General features: G+C 42.0%; 1 protein-coding gene and 2 long non-coding RNA genes across 56 annotated transcripts; 2 read left to right on the top strand and 1 right to left on the bottom strand.

Annotated features, from left to right (window-relative positions):
* The first annotated feature begins 2,170 nt into the window (after positions 1-2,170).
* Positions 2,171-5,870, top strand: LOC126984486 (coiled-coil-helix-coiled-coil-helix domain-containing protein 2-like). The gene is made up of 5 exons (XM_050838209.1): positions 2,171-2,382; positions 3,864-4,038; positions 4,153-4,287; positions 5,285-5,420; positions 5,683-5,870. The coding sequence occupies exons 1-5, from the start codon at positions 2,345-2,347 to the stop codon at positions 5,694-5,696; spliced, it is 498 nt and encodes a 165-aa protein (XP_050694166.1). The 5' UTR covers positions 2,171-2,344; the 3' UTR covers positions 5,697-5,870.
* Positions 5,871-9,140: 3,270 nt separating this feature from the next.
* LOC126984487 (uncharacterized) lies at positions 9,141-16,396 on the top strand. Of its 50 annotated transcripts, none has more exons than XR_007736802.1 (9): positions 9,141-9,539; positions 9,811-10,080; positions 10,214-10,483; positions 10,873-11,146; positions 11,401-11,966; positions 12,037-13,007; positions 13,069-13,163; positions 13,259-13,295; positions 13,391-16,396. It is a non-coding gene; the product is annotated as an uncharacterized LOC126984487 (long non-coding RNA). The 50 variants fall into 50 exon arrangements; XR_007736836.1 differs by lacking the exons at positions 13,069-13,163; positions 13,259-13,295 and adding exons at positions 13,164-13,200; positions 13,296-13,353 and having other exon boundaries at positions 13,517-16,396; XR_007736837.1 differs by lacking the exons at positions 13,069-13,163; positions 13,259-13,295 and adding exons at positions 13,164-13,200; positions 13,296-13,353 and having other exon boundaries at positions 12,037-12,913; positions 13,517-16,396.
* A 711-nt stretch (positions 16,397-17,107) lies between these two features.
* LOC126984491 (uncharacterized) lies at positions 17,108-18,704 on the bottom strand. Of its 5 annotated transcripts, none has more exons than XR_007736842.1 (3): positions 18,512-18,704; positions 18,232-18,444; positions 17,108-18,158 (listed from the first exon to the last, which is right to left on the bottom strand). It is a non-coding gene; the product is annotated as an uncharacterized LOC126984491 (long non-coding RNA). The 5 variants fall into 5 exon arrangements; XR_007736841.1 differs by having other exon boundaries at positions 18,232-18,316; positions 18,457-18,704; XR_007736843.1 differs by having other exon boundaries at positions 18,232-18,389; positions 18,457-18,704.
* Positions 18,705-18,734: the final 30 nt, after the last annotated feature.

An 18,734-nucleotide genomic window follows, 5' to 3' on the forward strand; every position in this document is an offset into this window, starting at 1 on the left:
GAGGGTGAGGGAGTGACAGCTCCTACGCACCCTTTAAACACACTTACGCACCCTTAAATAGCCTGTACACACCCTTAAGCACATTTTCTTTTAGTATATGCAAACCTTTATTTACCCTTAGACAGTCCTTAATCACCCTTAAAAGCTCGTACACACCTTTTTAACCCTTAGACACCCTTTTTCTGAGCTCATATACACCCTTGACAGCCATTTACACCCTTATTCACCCTTAAACACATTTTCTTTAAGTATATGCAAACCTTTATTTACCCTTAAACAGTCCTTATTCACCCTTAAAAGCTCTTACACCCTTATTCACCCTTAGACACCCTTTTTTTGAGCATGTACACACCCTTGACAGCCCATACACACCCTTATTTACCCTTTGACAGTCCTTATTCACCCTTTAAATTTCTTACACACCCTTTTATACATTTATTCACCCTTAAATACCTCGTACACACCCTTAAACACCCTTTATTTCAGCATGTACACCCTTATTTATGCTTAGACAGTCCTTATTCACCCTTAAAAGCTCTTACACACCCTTAAACACCCTTTTTTCAGCATGCACACACCCTTGACAGATGATACACACCCTTTTAACACCCTTATTTACCATTCGAGTCCTTATCCACCCTTCACAGTTCTTACACACCCTTTTTCATACTTATTCACCCTTAAATAGCCCATACACACCCTTGTTCACCCTTAAACACCCTTTTTTGAGCATGTACACACCCTTGTCACCCCATACACACCCTTTGGCAGTCCTTATTCACCCTTTAGAATTCTTACACACCCTTTTCCACACTTATTCACCCTTAAATAGCCCATATACACCCTTAAACACCCTTTCTTTCAGCATGTACACACCCTTGACAGACCACACACCCTTTCTACACTCTGACAGTCCTTATTCACCCTTTAAAGATCTTACACACTTATTCACCCTTAAATGGCCCGTACACACCCTTGTTCACCCTATTTTCCAGCATCTACACACCCTTGACAGACCACACACCCTTATTTACCCTTTGACAGTCCTTATTCACCCTTCACAGTTCTTACACACCCTTTTACACACCTATTCACCCTTAAATGGCCCGTACACACCCTAATCACCCTTTTTTCCACCCCTTGACAGCCCCTATTCACCCTTATTATACCCTTTCGACACCCTTTGACAGCCCGCACACACCCTTGACACCCTGTACACACACTTATTCACCCTTAAATAGCCCGTGCACACCCTTATTCACCCTTAAACACCCTTATTTCCACCCTTGCTTGCTTACCTCCGAGGGTTTGTTTACATCAGGATCAGGGAGAATTAACACATGGAAACTCTCAAACATTAATATATATCTTTTAGTTGGGCATTTTACTGTTTTTCTTTATTAGTAAGTCACCTTTATTCACCCTTATTCATCCTTAATCACCCTTATTTTCACCCTTGCCCGCTCACCTCCAAGGGTTTGTTTACATCAGGATCAGGGAGAATTAACACATGGAGACTCTAAGACATTGATATATATCTTTTAGTTGGGCATTTTACTGTTTTTCTTTATTAATAAGTCAAGGAATAATTAAAAATGAGCGTAATGGAGTCTGTTTCACTATAGTCATGCTTATTTTGGAGTGTCAATTAGTATACGTGTTTCACTCTCTAATTATCCAGTAATGACTTAATAAAACAACAAAATAACAAAACCAATCATACATAAACATAAAAACACTTACTAATCTTCCTCTTCAGTGTTTTTTGGCATAGAAAGATATATTATAGGCCCGTGAAGTCGCCAACCACTGTGACATCAAGATCAGGCTCAAGTGCTTCAGCCTCTAATTATCCAACAATGACCAAATAAAGCAACAAAATAACAAAACCAATCATACATAAACATAAAAACACTTACTAATCTTCCTCTTCAGTGTTATTTAGCATAGAAAGACGTATTATAGGCCCGTGAAGTCCCCAACCCCTGTGACATCAAGATTACCCTCTAATTATCTAACAATGACCTAATAAAGCAACAAAATAGCAAAACCAATCATACATAAGCACAAAAACACTTACTAATCTTCCTCTTCAGTGTTATTTAGCGTAGAAAGACGTATTAAAGGCCCGTACCAAAAAAAAAAAAGGGCCCGTGAAGTCGCCAACCCCTGTGACGTCCAGATCAAGTTCGAGACCCCACCATCACACCGGCTGCCATCGCCATTCTCTCATCACCTTTTTCCTCGTGTATCCTTCCGAGGGGAGAGTGACGCCAAGAGGAGACGAGAAAGAGAAACAAGAGGACTCAAGAGGCCAAGAGGAAGGAAGAGTCACACCGCCGCTATGCCCCGAAGAGGTGCCGCCGCCCCCAGAGCCCCGCCGTAAGTAACTTGAATTCCTTATTTTTTACCTCTCAAACATTTATTTAGCCTCCATGTTACCTTTAAGTGCTCCTGTGTGTGTTTTGGGGCTGTGTGGGGATTGGGGGGGCGGGGGAAGGGAGGGAAGGGGAGTGATGCAATTTTGTGACATTTCCAGAAGACGCGATGAATATTTTAACTCACAGACGATGTTGTGTAAGAGGCTGATTGTGGAAAATACGATATTACGCCTCCATATTATAGTTAAGGGACGAAATCCATGTCCCTCACCCCTAACATGAAGGCACAAGTATTTAACAGTAAAGGTATTTTATCGTCGTGCCAGTATCTCATTACCTGCCTATACCTCATCAGTTCAGTATCTCTTATTATATCTACAACATCTCAACATCTATGAAGGAACACGAATATCCAATCAAAGACTTTCAACTTTTTTGAAATATCTTGAATAATGGAATTCAAAATTCTTACTCCTCTTTGGGCAACCATGAGACGATAACTGTGGCACGTCGCGTAAAATAAAATAGCGAGGCATTAGGGTGGGGAGGGAGCATATCTAAACCCAACAACCGAACTTCGCTACTAGCAGGGGGTCTGCCCCCTCAACCCCCCCCTAACCATGGGGGGGCCGCCCCCTGGGCCCCCATGTATATGTGACTTTTCATCGAAGAGAAACATTTCTCACAACACCAGCTTGCGCCCGCCCAAGGCACCTTCGCCAGAACATTATTCCCTATTTTCAAGAGTAAAAAAAAGTCCTTGAATTGGATTTTCAAAGCGTTCCCATGACTGTTGAAGGTTTGTAGAAAAGATGTATGAAGAAATACTGATGCTTCATAAGGTAGGTAATGAGATACTGGCACGGACCTAAAACGAATCTTTACCAAGAAAAGGTCTAATGCCTTCCCTTAACGATCTTGGGGGACCCGTGGGTTTTGGGTGTTGAGCACATGTAAACCACTACAACACAACTTTACATAACCTAACCTCTTAACAAGGGGGTTCGCTCCCCTTGACCCCCTCCTAACCAGGGGGTACATGTAAAGAGTTGCCCATCTCACTGTGGTACTTCTCACCCCAGCCATGAGTTAGATCTCACTATTCTATGCATTCTGAACCCCATATATATGCATCACAAATAGATAGAAATGCTGCCATCGATTTTTTAAAAGTTAGTGGGTTTTTTGAGTCCGGGTTGATGGGTGGTCTTCAGGACAGCATGTGGGTAGTCTTAGGAACTCAGCAGTGAATGGAAAATCCCATCTGCAGCGGGGACTCAAACCCTCGTCCATGCTGACCACTCAGCCACCACCCACCCAGAAGTTAGTTTGTCTGTTAGTCTGTTAATGTCTTACTGATGCTGGGAAGGTTGTCTGTTAGTTAGTCAGCAAGTCAAAATATTACCTGAAAATTGAATAGGCCTTAACAAATCTCTAATCAGAACAAGAATCCTGACTCTTTATCTTCCCCCCCCCCCACAGCAGGCGTGCGGCTCCCCCTCCCCCACCACCCCGCGCCGCCCCAGCCCCACCTCCCCCGGCTGCTGCCCCCCACGCTGCCCCGCCCCCAGGAGCTGCCGCGGCCGCCCCCAAGGCACCTGGACTCTTCGCTCAGATGGCGGCTACAGCAGGTGGTGTGGCGGTGGGCTCTGCTGTGGTGAGTGGCGGGAGACAGACAGATAGATAGATATATAGACAGACACACATTGAAGGAAAAAAACTATACAATCACACCCTCCCCTGTTACTGTTACCCCCTTCCTCTCCCCCAGGGTCACGTTGTCGGCCATGCCCTGACCAGTGGTGGCAGCAGCTCGGACCAGCCCCAGCAGGCCGCCCCCGCCCCCGCCCAGGCCCCCCAGCAGGGCTACCCACAATACCAGGGCTACCAGCCGCAGTACCAGCAGGTGAGGACTAGTAGGGGTTTGGTAACTCTAATTTTTACTTACCTTCTTCTATACCATTTTCCTTATCTTCTATTTTTGTCTTCTTCTTCTTGCGCATCTTATTATTATTTATTATTATTATCATTGTTGTTGTGTGTGTTTCAGGGTCTCTCTCTCTCTCTCTCTCTCTCTCTCTCTCTCTCTCTCTCTCTCTTCCTATTCCTCTTTCTACATTTTTTCTTTCAATATATTTTTCTTTCTTTCATATTCTCTCTCTCTCTCTCTCTCTCTCTCTCTCTCTCTTATTTTTGCTGTTATTACAATTATTTTTTTCTTTACATTAGAGGAAATGAGTCTAACAAATGAAAAACAAGAAAAAAAACAGCATTCAAATTTATCATGCAAGAAAATAACAAAAAACAAACAAACAAAAACAAGCAGAGAGTGAATGAAAAAAAGAAATAAAGAGATAAACAAAACCACTAAAAATGACAACAACAATAACACCATCCTGTCTTTCTATTAACGAAATCATATTGACGAAACTTCTATTGTTCATCATCATCATCATCGTCATTTACCCTCCATGTATTCCCTATGGTGGGTTGGACGGGACACAAACCTCCTCCACTGTTGCCAATCCACAGCCATTTCTTCCGTGATGTTCCACCTCCTCCTATCTTCCTCCACCACCTTTCTCCACGTCCTTAGGGGGCTTCGTGGTGCAGTGGTTAGCACACTTGGCTCACAACCGAGAGAGCCCGGGTTCGATTCCCAGGCAGAGTGGAAAAATTTGGGTGGTTTTTCCGATACCCTACGCCCCTGTCCACCCAGCAGTGAATGGGTACCAGGTATTAATCGGGGGTTGTGTCCCGTCTCCTGGGGTCTGTTCCCTTCTATAATTCCTTCCCCTTCTGTATCTCTCCGGCATATGACCACAGATGTTGCGCCGACTGAACGAAACTTTCCAAACTTTCTCCACATCTTCCTTGTTATTATTCTTGTTGTTGTGTTGCAGGGCGGTCCGTCCGAGCCCCAGGGTCCGTGCGCCTGGGAGATCAAGCAGTTCCTCCAGTGTGCCCAGACCCAGAGCGACGTGTCTGTGTGCGAGGGGTTCAACGAGGCGCTGCGGCAGTGTCGGGCCCAGCACACCCGTGAGTACACACACACACACACACACACACACACACACACCTATCAACCCTTGTTCATATATGTCTTGAGGTGTCTTAGGGATACTTTCTACTTTTTTTTTTTACCTTTTCTGCGATTTTGAGATTCTGAACCGCCTCTTTCCATGTAATAAACACTGAAAAAGAAAGAAAATAACCTCATTTATCTGTATTTTTCCTGTCCATCACAAACTGTCTTCGTTTTGGTGCCCGCGAGACAACCCCAATACTCCTGTCTTTCCAGAGGCGGCCATGTAGAGAGTGACGGAGACGGGTCCAGATCCGCGAGGGGCCGCCGTAGTGCCGCGGCCCCGGACACAGGCGGCGGGGGCACAGGAGCTGTCATCGTCTGTGCCGTTGTGAATGTTAAGTTAACCGCGCTTAGTCTACCCACCTGTACAGCTGTTGAGTTGCATTAAAGTATTTTACATAGACGTTTCTTTCTCTGCCTCTAAGATAAGGGTGCGTAGTATTAATAGTAGTAGTGGTAGTAGTAGTAGTTGTAGTAGTAGTAGTAAGGTAGTTCACAGGTCTTACATAACATCTCACACTTAACCCGTCCGCTGCGATTGGCACGGATTTGGCTTTCACTGGTAGTCTGGTAACATACACTCCCAGGTCTTTCTCTGCCTCTGTGGTGGATAGTGGAGTGTTTCCCATGTGGTATTGGTGTGCTGGATATCCCTTCACTGGTAGCCTGGTAACATACACTCCCAGGTCTTTCTCTGCCTCTGTGGTGGATAGTGGAGTGTTTCCCATGAGGTATTGGTGTGCTGGATATCCCTTCACTGGTAGCCTGGTAACATACACTCCCAGGCCTTTCTCTGCCTCTGTGGTGGATAGTGGAGTGTTTCCCATGTGGTATTGGTGTGCTGGATATCCCCTCCCAAGGTGCAGGACTTTACATTTTTCTTCATTGCATTGTAGCAGCCACTTTTTGTTCCATTCCTGTAGCTTGGTGAGGTCTTCTGGTAGGAAATCCGCATTCAAGGGGTTAAGGTCATAAAACACACACTTGGTATTGCTGTGTATTCAATAGGTACTCAATAACAGGAGGAAGAAGAGGAGAATGGCAAAGGCAGTTCTGTTGCATTATACAAAGTTCAATCCTACCTAGAGAGAGGATCGGAACCCTTATAACTATCACTAAAGGATCCAACACTGTACCAAGGTTATGCGGAGACAGGTACAGCTCAGAGAATCCAATCTGGTTACCTAGAGAGTGGATTAAACCCTATATATATGAGTTCAGTTAGAGAATCCAATCTTGTAGCTTATAGTGGAAAACCTGTATATATCTCTAAGATTTAACACTGTACCCAGAGCAGAGATACAGTTCAGTTAGGGAATCCAATCCTCTATTTCTAGGGACTTGGCATTCAACTCTGATAACAATGGAGAGTTAATATAGAGTTCAGTGCCTATAGAATCTAATCTTGTTCATGTAGATTCAACAGTGCACTGGGATAACAATGTAGAGTTGGATAGTGTTAAAGAGGATCCAATCTTGTTAGTAAAGACTCCACAGAAGACTTGGATAACAAAGTAGCAGAAGAGGATACAGTTATGTCCCTAAAGAATCCAATCTTGTTCATAGAGTCAACAGTGGTCTTGGATAACAATACAGAGTTAGATATAGAGAATCCAATCTTGTTCATAGAGTCAACAGTGGTCTTGGATAACAATACAGAGTTAGATATAGAGAATCCAATCTTGTGAAATGAATAGTGTCTTGGATAATAACACAACAGAAGATATAGAGAATCCAATCTTGTTCATAGAGTCAACAGTGCTCTTGGATAACAATACAGAGTTAGATTATAGAGGATCCAATCTTGTTCATAGAGTTAACAGTGGTCTCGGATAACAATACAGAGTTAGATATAGAGAATCCAATCTTGTTCATAGAGTTAACAGTGCTCTCGGATAACAATACAGAGTTAGATATAGAGAATCCAATCTTGTTCGAGTCAACAGTGGTCTCGGATAACAATACAGAGTTAGATATAGAGGATCCAATCTTGTTAGTGAAGATTCGAACCACATGAAGGAAAGTACAGGTTAGTTTAAGACAGGGGATCCAATCTTGTTAGTGAAGATTCTAACCACATGAAATAAAGTACAGGTTAGTTTAAGACAGGGGATCCAATCTTGTTAGTGAAGATTCTAACCACATGAAATAAAGTACAGGTTAGTTTAAGACAGGGGATCCAATCTTGTTAGTGAAGATTCGAACCACATGAAGGAAAGTACAGGTTAGTTTAAGACAGGGGATCCAATCTTGTTAGTGAAGATTCTAACCACATGAAATAAAGTACAGGTTAGTTTAAGACAGGGGATCCAATCTTGTTAGTGAAGATTCTAACCACATGAAATAAAGTACAGGTTAGTTTAAGACAGGGGATCCAATCTTGTTAGTGAAGATTCTAACCACATGAAATAAAGTACAGGTTAGTTTAAGACAGGGGATCCAATCTTGTTAGTGAAGATTCTAACCACATGAAATAAAGTACAGGACTCGGATAACAACTGGTAGATTAACCCGGTAGCAGCAGGGATCATGTTTCTTAATGGTCCCTCTAAGCGAGAAAAATGAGAAAAAATCATCACTCACACAAACCATTTCATAATATATATAAAAGCATTTGTGATGAGTTTATGTATCATCTATTTGGGGGTTTAACTGGCACATGAATTGACCCGCCGCTGCTAACAAATTTGTTGTGCATGCACTTACGGTGAAGCCACAAATTTGGCCCGTCGCTGCTACACGGTGAAGCCACAAATTTGACCCGTCGCTGCTACCGGGTTAAGAGAATTCAATCTTGTTTAGACTCGACACTGGACTCGGATAACAAACTGGTAGATTAAGATGGAGTTCAGTGCTTAAAGAAACTATTGATATCGTTAAGTGAAGCCTCTCAGAACACACACACAACTTAGCACAGGAACAAACACTTAACCTTCCTTCCTTCCTTCCTTCCAACAACAAACTTACGACAACAGGACACCACTTCAGACACTCACAAGTTTACACAGCTCAGGAACAAACACTTAACCTTCCTTCCGTCCAACAACACTTCAGACACACAACTTTACACAGCAGAGGAACAAACACTTAACCTTCCTTCCATCCGACAACACTTCAGACACTCACAACTTTACACAGCAGAGGAACAAACACTTAACCTTCCTTCCGTTCGACAACACTTCAGACACTCACAACTTAACGCAGCACAGGAACAAACACTTAACATACACACCAGTTCACAAAGTCGTAACACATATATACATCATTCCACAGTAACAATTAACAAGTGACAGCTATGTATCTCAATGTGCTGGCTCTATGTATCACGGGACTCCACGGTTACGATGACACGGAAACACGGATATTACGTCCTAGAGTGATATGTTGATTGAGGTTGTTTTGAAGTGCGGTAAAAGCCTGTTGGGCCGAGGAGTTGCAGGTCAGACCGAGGGTGATTCTCTCGTTCAAAGCTAACGCAGACAACAGGTTTTTTTTTTTAATCGGCGTGGAAGACTTAAAGTGTGAAGGAAGTCTTGGATAACTGGACTGGGAGCTCACCAACAAACCAACACACATGACTTACACCAACACAGAAGCAGCCACACCTCACTGATCACACCAACAGACAGACACATATTATCTCTCTCCTCTCTTCGCTTCATAAGGTCACAAACACTACCCCAGGAAAGACAGAATCACAAGACTTTACAGGATTCAAAACTAACAAGATTGACGAGAGATTCTGATACTGTATTATGACCCAAGGAAACACATTATCTCTCCTCTCTCTGCTTCATAAGGACACAAAAACTGCCCCAGAAAAGACAGAATCACAAGACTTTACAGGATTCAAGACTAACAAGATTGACGAGAGATTCTGATACTGTATTATGACCCAAGGAAACACATTATCTCTCCTCTCTCTGCTTCATAAGGTCACAAAAACTGCCCCAGGAAAGACAGAATCACAAGACTTTACAGGATTCAAAACTAACAAGATTGACGAGAGATTCTGATACTGTATTATGACCCAAGGAAACACATTATCTCTCCTCTCTCTGCTTCATAAGGTCACAAAAACTGCCCCAGGAAAGACAGAATCACAAGACTTTACAGGATTCAAGACTAACAAGATTGAAGAGAGATTCTGACACTGTATTATGACCCAAGGAAACACATATATCTCTCCTCTCTTCGCTCCATAAGGTCACAAACACTGCCCCAGGAAAGACAGAATCACAAGACTTTACAGGATTCAAAACTAACAAGATTGACGAGAGATTCTGATACTGTATTATGACCCAAGGAAATGCATTATATCTCCTCTCTCTGCTTCATCAGGTCACAAAAACTGCCCCAGGAAAGACAGAATCACAAGACTTTACAAGATTCAAGACTAACAAGATTGACAAGAGATTCTGATACTGTATTATGACCCAAGGAAACACATTATCTCTCCTCTCTCTGCTTCATAAGGACACAAAAACTGCCCCAGAAAAGACAGAATCACAAGACTTTACAGGATTCAAGACTAACAAGATTGAAGAGAGATTCTGATACTGTATTATGACCCAAGGAAACACATTATCTCTCCTCTCTCTGCTTCATCAGGTCACAAAAACTGCCCCTGGAAAGACAGAATCACAAGACTTTACGCGATTCAAAACTAACAAGATTGACGAGAGATTCTGATACTGTATTTGAACCTATAGAAACATGATTCCTCCGATCTTTGCTTCATAAGGTCACAAAAACTGCCCCAGGAAAGACAGAATCACAAGACTTTACAAGATTCAAAACTAACAAGATTGACGAGAGATTCTGATACTGTATTATGACCCAAGGAAACACATTATCTCTCCTCTCTTTGCTTCATCAGGTCACAAAAACTGCCCCAGAAAAGACAGAATCATGAGACTTTACAGGACTCAAGACTAACAAGATTGACGAGAGATTTTGATACTGTATTATGACCCAAGGAAACACATTATCTCTCCTCTCTCTGCTTCATAAGGTCACAAAAACTGCCCCAGGAAAGACAGAATCACGAGAGTTTACAGGATTCAAGACTAACAAGATTGACGAGAGATTCTGACACTGTATTATGACCCAAGGAAACACATTATATATCCTCTCTTTGCTTCATAAGGTCACAAAAACTGCCCCTGGAAAGACAGAATCACAAGACTTTACGCGATTCAAAACTAACAAGATTGACGAGAGATTCTGATACTGTATTTGAATCTAACGAAACACACTATCTCTCCTCTCTCTGCTTCATAAGGTCATAAAAACTGCCCCAGGAAAGACAGAATCACGAGAGTTTACAAGATTGAAGAGAGATTCTGACACTGTATTATGACCCAAGGAAACACATTATCTCTCCTCTCTTTGCTTCATCAGGTCACAAAAACTGCCCCAGGAAAGACAGAATCACAAGACTTTACAGGATTCAAAACTAACAAGATTGACGAGAGATTCTGATACTGTATTTGAACCTATAGAAACATGACCTCAACCCTCTTTGCTGGAGTTTCATAAGGTCACAAAAACTGCCCCAGGAAAGACAGAATCACAAGACTTTACGCGATTCAAAACTAACAAGATTGACGAGAGATTCTGATACTGTATTTGAACCTATAGAAACACATTATCTCTCCTCTCTCTGCTTCATAAGGTCATAAAAACTGCCCCAGGAAAGACAGAATCACAAGACTTTACAGGATTCAAGACTAACAAGATTGACGAGAGATTCTGATACTGTATTTGAATCTAACGAAACACACAATCTCTCCTCTCTTCGCTTCATAAGGTCACAAAAACTGCCCCAGGAAAGACAGAATCACGAGAGTTTACAAGACTGACGAGAGATTCTGACACTGTATTATGACCCAAGGAAACACATTATCTCTCCTCTCTCTGCTTCATCAGGTCACAAAAACTGCCCCAGGAAAAACAGAATCACAAGACTTTACGCGATTCAAAACTAACAAGATTGACGAGAGATTCTGATACTGTATTTGAATCTAACGAAACACACTATCTCCCCTCTCTTCGCTTCATCAGGAGCGCCTAAAAGCCCCCCTCCGAGAAGCCACAACACTGACTTAACACTAGAGGTGAATGTCTAGAAGATATGTAGTAGAAAATGTATGTACTGGATCTCACTAATGGGGAACGCTAGGCTTACTGGATCTCACTAATGGGGAACGCTAGGCTAAGTTACAACTATGTGAGAAGACTAGGCCTATGTTACAAGACTGTAGGTTAACTAGAAGACTATATTTGTAGGTTAAACAGATTGCATTTGTTGACTTGCGTTAGAAGACTGTAAGTTAGATATAAGACTGTATTTGTAGGTGATGTTAAGACTGCATTTGACAACTTGCATTAGGAGACTGAAGGTTAGCTAGAAGACTATATTTGTAGGTTAAACAGATTGCATTTGTTGACTTGCGTTAGAAGACTGTAAGTTAGATATAAGACTGTATTTGTAGGTGAAGTTAAGACTGCATTTGTTGACTTGCGTTAGAAGACTGTAAGTTAGATATAAGACTGTATTTGTAGGTGATGTTAAGACTGCATTTGACAACTTGCATTAGGAGACTGAAGGTTAGCTAGAAGACTATATTTGTAGGTTAAACAGATTGCATTTGTCGACTTGCGTTAGAAGACTGTAAGTTAGATATAAGACTGTATTTGTAAGTTAAGTTAAGACTGCATTTGACAACTTGCATTAGGAGACTGAAGGTTAGATATAAGACTGTATTTGTAGGTGAAGTTAAGATTGCATTTGTTGACTTGCGTTAGAAGACTGTAAGTTAGATATAAGACTGTATTTGTAGGTGAAGTTAAGACTGTATTTGTAAGTTAAGTTAAGACTGCATTTGACGACTTAAGTTACGTAGGTTAGATATAACTGTATTTGTAGGTGAAGTTAAGACTGCATTTGACGATTTAAGTTAGAAGACTATATTTGTAAGCTTAGGAAACCGCATTTTGTCGACTTATATTAAAAGACTATTTGTAGACTGACAGGTTGTATTTTCAGGCTAAGTTCAAGACTGTGGATAAGATAGAAGATTGCATTTGTAGGCTAAAAAACTGCCCTTGTTGATGTATGTTTGAAGACTGTAGATGAGTTATAAGACTGTATTTGCAGGTAAAGTTAAGTTAGAGAATTATTTGTAGACTGACAGGTTGATTTTTAGGCAAAGTTTGAAGACTGTTGATAAGTTATAAGACTGTATTTGCAGGTAAAGTTAAGTTAGAAGACTATTTGTAGACTGACAGGTTGATTTTTAGGCTAAGTTTGAAGACTGTAGATTAGTTAAAAGACTCTATTTGCAGGTAAAGTTAAGTTAAAGGATTATTTGTAGACTGACAGGTTGATTTTTAGGCTAAGTTTGAAGACTGTAGATAAGTTAAAAGACTGTATTTGTAGGTAAAGTTAAGTTAGAGAATTATTTGTAGACTGACAGGTTGATTTTTAGGCTAAGTTTGAAGCCTGTAGATAAGTTAAAAGACTGTATTTGCAGGTAAAGTTAAGTTAAAGGATTGTTTGTAGACTGTAGATAAGTTAAAAGACTCTATTTGCAGGTAAAGTTAAGTTAAAGGATTATTTGTAGACTGACAGGTTATATTTTCAGGCAAAGTTTGAAGACTGTAGATTAGTTAAAAGACTGTATTTGCAGGTAAAGTTAAGTTAAAGGATTATTTGTAGACTGACAGGTTGTATTTTTAGGCTAAGTTTGTAGACTGTAGATTAGTTAAAAGACTCTATTTGCAGGTAAAGTTAAGTTAGAAGACTATTTGTAGACTGACAGGTTATATTTTCAGGCTAAGTTTGAAGACTGTTGATAAGTTATAAGACTGTATTTGTAGGTAAAGTTAAGTTAGAGAATTATTTGTAGACTGACAGGTTGATTTTTAGGCTAAGTTTGAAGACTGTAGATTAGATAGAAGACTATATTTGTAGGGTAAGTTAGACTGCGTTTGTCGACTTGAGATAGACTGTATAGGCTTAGTTAGAAGACTGTATTTGTAGGGTGAGTTAGACTGCGTTTGTCGACTTGAGATAGACTGTATAGGCTTAGTTAGAAGACTGTATTTGTAGATAAGTTAGACTGCGTTTGTCGACTTGAGATAGACTGTATAGGCTTAGTTAGAAGACTGTATTTGTAGATAAGTTAGACTGCGTTTGTCGACTTGAGATAGACTGTGTAGGCTTAGTTAGAAGACTGTATTTGTAGATAAGTTAGACTGCGTTTGTCGACTTGAGATAGACTGTATAGGCTTAGTTAGAAGACTATATTTGTAGGGTGAGTTAGACTGCATTTGTCAACTTGAGATAGACTGTATAGGCTTAGTTAGAAGACTGTATTTGTAGATAAGCTAGCCTACTGCCTTTGAAACTCCGGGCCCCTTTGAGTCATTTTGTTTGTTACCCATGACGGAGATCGACACTAGTATTTCCACGTAAAACTGGCCTATGGGGTAGTGGCGGCTGCGGGGTTAGCCTAGCCGCGCACCTTGCCACACACTCTCAACACCTCTTGCTTCCTCTACAGCCGCCACGACCCCACAGCCCAGTTTCACGTGGAAATACCAAATCGTCGATCGCCGCCATTGGTAACGCTCAAAACAAACAAAGTGACTGTGAAATCGGCCCTAAGATAGATTCTAGACTTAGTCAGCAGAATGCCTTTGTTGTATAAGACGAGTGTTTATAGATTACGTAAAAGACTCGGCAGAATGCTATTGTTGACTACGTGAAAAAGACTGTTTGTAGACAAGGTTTGAGACTGTTAGACTGAGTAGACAGCCTCCCCTTGAAGACTGTGTTACCAGAATGCCTTTGAATGGTTTCGTCAACGGGGTGAAAGAGACATATTTGTAGGCTATGTTAAAGACTGAAGATTAAGTTAGCCTGTTCTTGAAGACTAAATAACCAGACTGCCTTTGAGTGCATTTGTCGAGTGGTGAAAAGACTATTGATAGCCTGTTAAAAGACTGTAGCCTAACTTAACAGCCTGCCCTTGAAGACTAAATAGCCAGACTGCCTTTGAATGCCTCTGTCAACTATTGAAAAGACTGTATTGATAGCCTGTTAAAAGACTGTAGCCTAACTTAACAGCCTGCCCTTGAAGACTAAATAGCCAGACTGCCTTTGAATGCCTCTGTCAACTATGTGAAAAGATGTATTTGTAGACAAGTTAAAGATCGTTAGACTAAATAACCAGACTACCTTTGAAGACTTACACCTCACTGCCTTTGTCGCTACAGCCAAAACCCTGAAGAAGTAACATCCTCACACACATCGCTGGCGAGGAAATGGCCTACAAGCTGTTTCGGAAAGGTAGAGATTTTGAGCCGTTTTCACAGTCCAGCACGGTGTCTTCGTAACAGCCCGAACCAAACTATAGAATCCCATACAATCCAAAATGGTGAGGTCTTCAATGCCACACTAAATACACAAGACTTTTCTGGTATAGTTTCATCAAATTTGTGAACTTAAATATAAACACCAGACACTATACGAGGAAATTTCGAAGGCTCTGGTACTGGTTTGGGAGCTTACTAACCGATCATGGGGAACTGTGAAACTCTCCCTTTGTGCTGAGGATAATTTGGTATCCTGTGACCACTTCCTTGAAACGACACAACTGCGGTGACTCGGTGTGTTACGAGACTTGAGTTTGCATTCTTAAACATAACAAGCTCCCATTACGACCATATCCCAAGGCCACAAGGAGGATTAGCCGGATTTTCATGGGTGATTTTCCCGTGCCAAGCTATCCACAGCCCCATGAAAATCCCAGCACCTTCCACGAGAGGCGTTTCAATCGGACAAACGTTAAGTGCCGATATTCTCCAAGGCCACGGGGAGGATTAACCGAATTTTCATGGGTGGTTTTCCCGTGCCAAGCTATCCACAGCATCACAAAACAGTCCATAAAAATCCCAGCACCTTCCCAAGAGAGGCGTTTCAATCGGACAAACGTTAAGCGCCGATATTCTCCAAGGTCACAGGAAGGATTAACCGAATTTTCATGGGTGATTTTCCCGTGCCAAGCTATCCCCAGCCCCATGAAAATCCCGGCACCTTCCCACGAGAGGCATTTAAATCGGACAAACATTAAGTGCCAATATTCTCCAAGGTCACAGGAAGGATTAACCGGGTTTTCATGGGTGATTTTCCCGTGCCAAGCTATCCACAGCCCCATGAAACTCCCGGCACCTTCCACGAGAGTCTTCCGAAGTGGTCAAACGTAGGTGCCGATATGTTTAAGAATACAGACGTCAAACTGGTATTATCAAACGCGTCAAGTTCTTACTACGTCAATTTTTTAAGGCCAGGGATGAGCTACGTTGGGTCAAGAGAGTCACAGTGCGGAACCCTTGCCAAACTACCGCCAGGGTCATAGAACCACAACTCCGGCAACTCCCGCAAGCCTTCAAGAATAGACGCACTAAGACCTAAAGAGTTTAATACGACCCTCGGACTTCAACAAGGTGGCTACGAACGGGGGTTGGGGGTTGGGAATGTGGGGTCGATATAACAGACTAACACACGACACACTCCGTAACAACAAACGAAACTCCACTAGGCTGTAACAACGCTACGTATGAGTGTGTCCGTAACCTAAGCCCCGGGCCCACTGCGGCGGCGAGGGGCTGTGACGAGATGGGATGCCACTAACCTAACCTAACCTTAGCCTAGTAACTCGTACCTATCGACGATATATAATTGCATAGTATTATAGAACTACAGGAAACTCTTCTCCTTTGCATAGATGACGGAACATGCATACTACAGGGAGGGCGGTGCTATGGGGTCCGATGGTGGTGTTGGCGACAGTGCTGGTGAGAGTGGGAGCTAACCGATAACCGAACTCGACAGCCAGATATTCAGTCAACCAAAGAACTAGAAAACCAGTCAACCGGATAGCCAGTAAACAAAACGACCGGATATTCAGTCAACCAGATAGTCAACCAGCCAGGCATATAGAGAACGAGATACCCAGTCAACCAGAAAACCAAATAGCCAGTAAACAAAACAACCGGATATTCAGTCAACCAGAGAACTACCCAATCAGTCAACCAGATAGTCAACCAGCCAGGCATCTAGAGAACGAGATACCGGGTCAACCAGAAAACCGAATAGCCAGTAAACAAAACAACCGGATATTCAGTCAACCAGGCAACCATTCAACCAGATACTCAACCAGCCAGCTATCTAGAAAACAATATAGTCAACCAGCCTGACATGTAGAAAACCAGATACCCAGTCAACCGGGAAACCAGAAAGCCAGTCAACCATTCAACCAGATCCCCAACCAACTAGACAACCAGAGAGTGAGTTAGCCAGCGAGTCCCCAAATAAGAAAACGAACCAGACAACCGATCGAAGACTCCACGAGCTAGTCAACCGGAAAGTCAACCAATCAACCAACCACCACCGCCTTCCCCTCTCTACACTAGAACTATCGCCCACGACATGCATTTGGGGCCTTGTTCTGGCCCCTACGGCACTTATTATTATTATTATTATTATTATTATTATTATTATTATTATTATTATTATTATTAGGTGGAATGAGAGTGTATGTGTGGTACGGAGAAGATGATATTGAAGGTGTGTGTGTGTGTGTGTGTGTGTGTGTGTTTATCGGCACAAAAAAAATTCAACCAGACCAATATTTTGTGACGATTTCAGGATAACAAAACAATGCCGAAAACTGTCATTCCATCCTAGCTATTAATCCTACTGCTATTATTATTACTATTATTATTATTATTATGCCTTTGCTATCACTAGAAGGGGTCAGTTTACCACCCGTCCCCACCATGAGTAAGGGAGTAAGGGAACGCACTCACCTTGGCGCTACCGTAAGTATTGCCAGGGAGGGCGAGTCGGCGAGTCTACAATGTACGTCTATTTGTCAATGGTTAACGCTGGTGTAAAGGTTTGCTCTCCTCTCTGGCGACACTGAACACACTGCCTTTCGCTTGGGGCCGAGTGGAAAGGTTGGCAATGATCAATGATGTCAGATTGTCGTAAACTGCCTCTTGTTTTTCCCGACTGCCTACCCCAAAAACTGTCTTCTGGGACGCAGTAACGAAACTCATTTATATTTATCGTTAAAAGAGTTATTTCCTGATGTTTCTTGGCAATAGTTAGGCGCTAGAAACCTGGGAATACTATGCTTTGAGTACGATAATCTGGCAACGTTGGCAATGGAGTTACCGAGAATTTGTGCCAATGTTCATGAGGTGTTTTTGTGCTGTGTTTGTCAGCCTCTCATATATTAGGCTACAGAGAGAGACAGTAACCTGCTTCTAGGCCTATGTGGAAAGTCTCATTTGTAAGCCTATCATATGTTAGGCTATAGACAGTAACCTGCTTCTTGGCCTATGTGGAAAGCCTCGTTTGTAAGCCTATCATATGTTAGGCTACAGAGAAAGACAGTAACCTGCTTCTAGGCCTATGTGGAAAGTCTCGTTTGTAAGCCTATCATATGTTAGGCTACAGAGAAAGACAGTAACCTCCTTCTAGGCCTATGTAGAAAGTCTCATTTGTAAGCCTATCATATGTTAGGCTATAGACAGTAACCTGCTTCTTGGCCTATGTAGAAAGTCTCGTTTGTAAGCCTATCATATGTTAGGCTACAGAGAAAGACAGTAACCTCCTTCTAGGCCTATGTAGAAAGTCTTGTTTGTAAGCCTATCATATGTTGGGCTACAGAGAAAGACAGTAACCTGCTTCTAGGCCTATGTGGAAAGTCTCGTTTGTAAGCCTATCATATGTTAGGCTACAGAGAAAGACAGTAACCTGCTTCTAGGCCTATGTGGAAAGTCTCATTTGTAAGCCTATCATATGTTAGACTACAGAGAAAGACAGTAACCTCCTTCTAGGCCTATGTGGAAAGTCTCGTTTGTAAGCCTATCATATGTTAGGCTATAGACAGTAACCTGCTTCTAGACCTATGTGGAAAGTCTCATTTGTAAGCCTATCATATGTTAGGCTATAGACAGTAACCTGCTTCTTGGCCTATGTGGAAAGTCTCGTTTGTAAGCCTATCATATGTTAGGCTACAGAGAAAGACAGTAACCTGCTTCTAGGCCTATGTAGAAAGTCTTGTTTGTAAGCCTATCATATGTTAGGCTACAGAGAGAGACAGTAGCCTCCTTCTAGGCCTATGTGGAAAGTCTCGTTTGTAAGCCTATCATATGTTAGAGAGAAAGACAGAGGATATCTCTCT

This window comes from Eriocheir sinensis, chromosome 57 (genome assembly GCF_024679095.1).
Source record: "Eriocheir sinensis breed Jianghai 21 chromosome 57, ASM2467909v1, whole genome shotgun sequence".
NCBI classification, from domain to species: Eukaryota; Metazoa; Arthropoda; class Malacostraca; order Decapoda; family Varunidae; genus Eriocheir; species Eriocheir sinensis.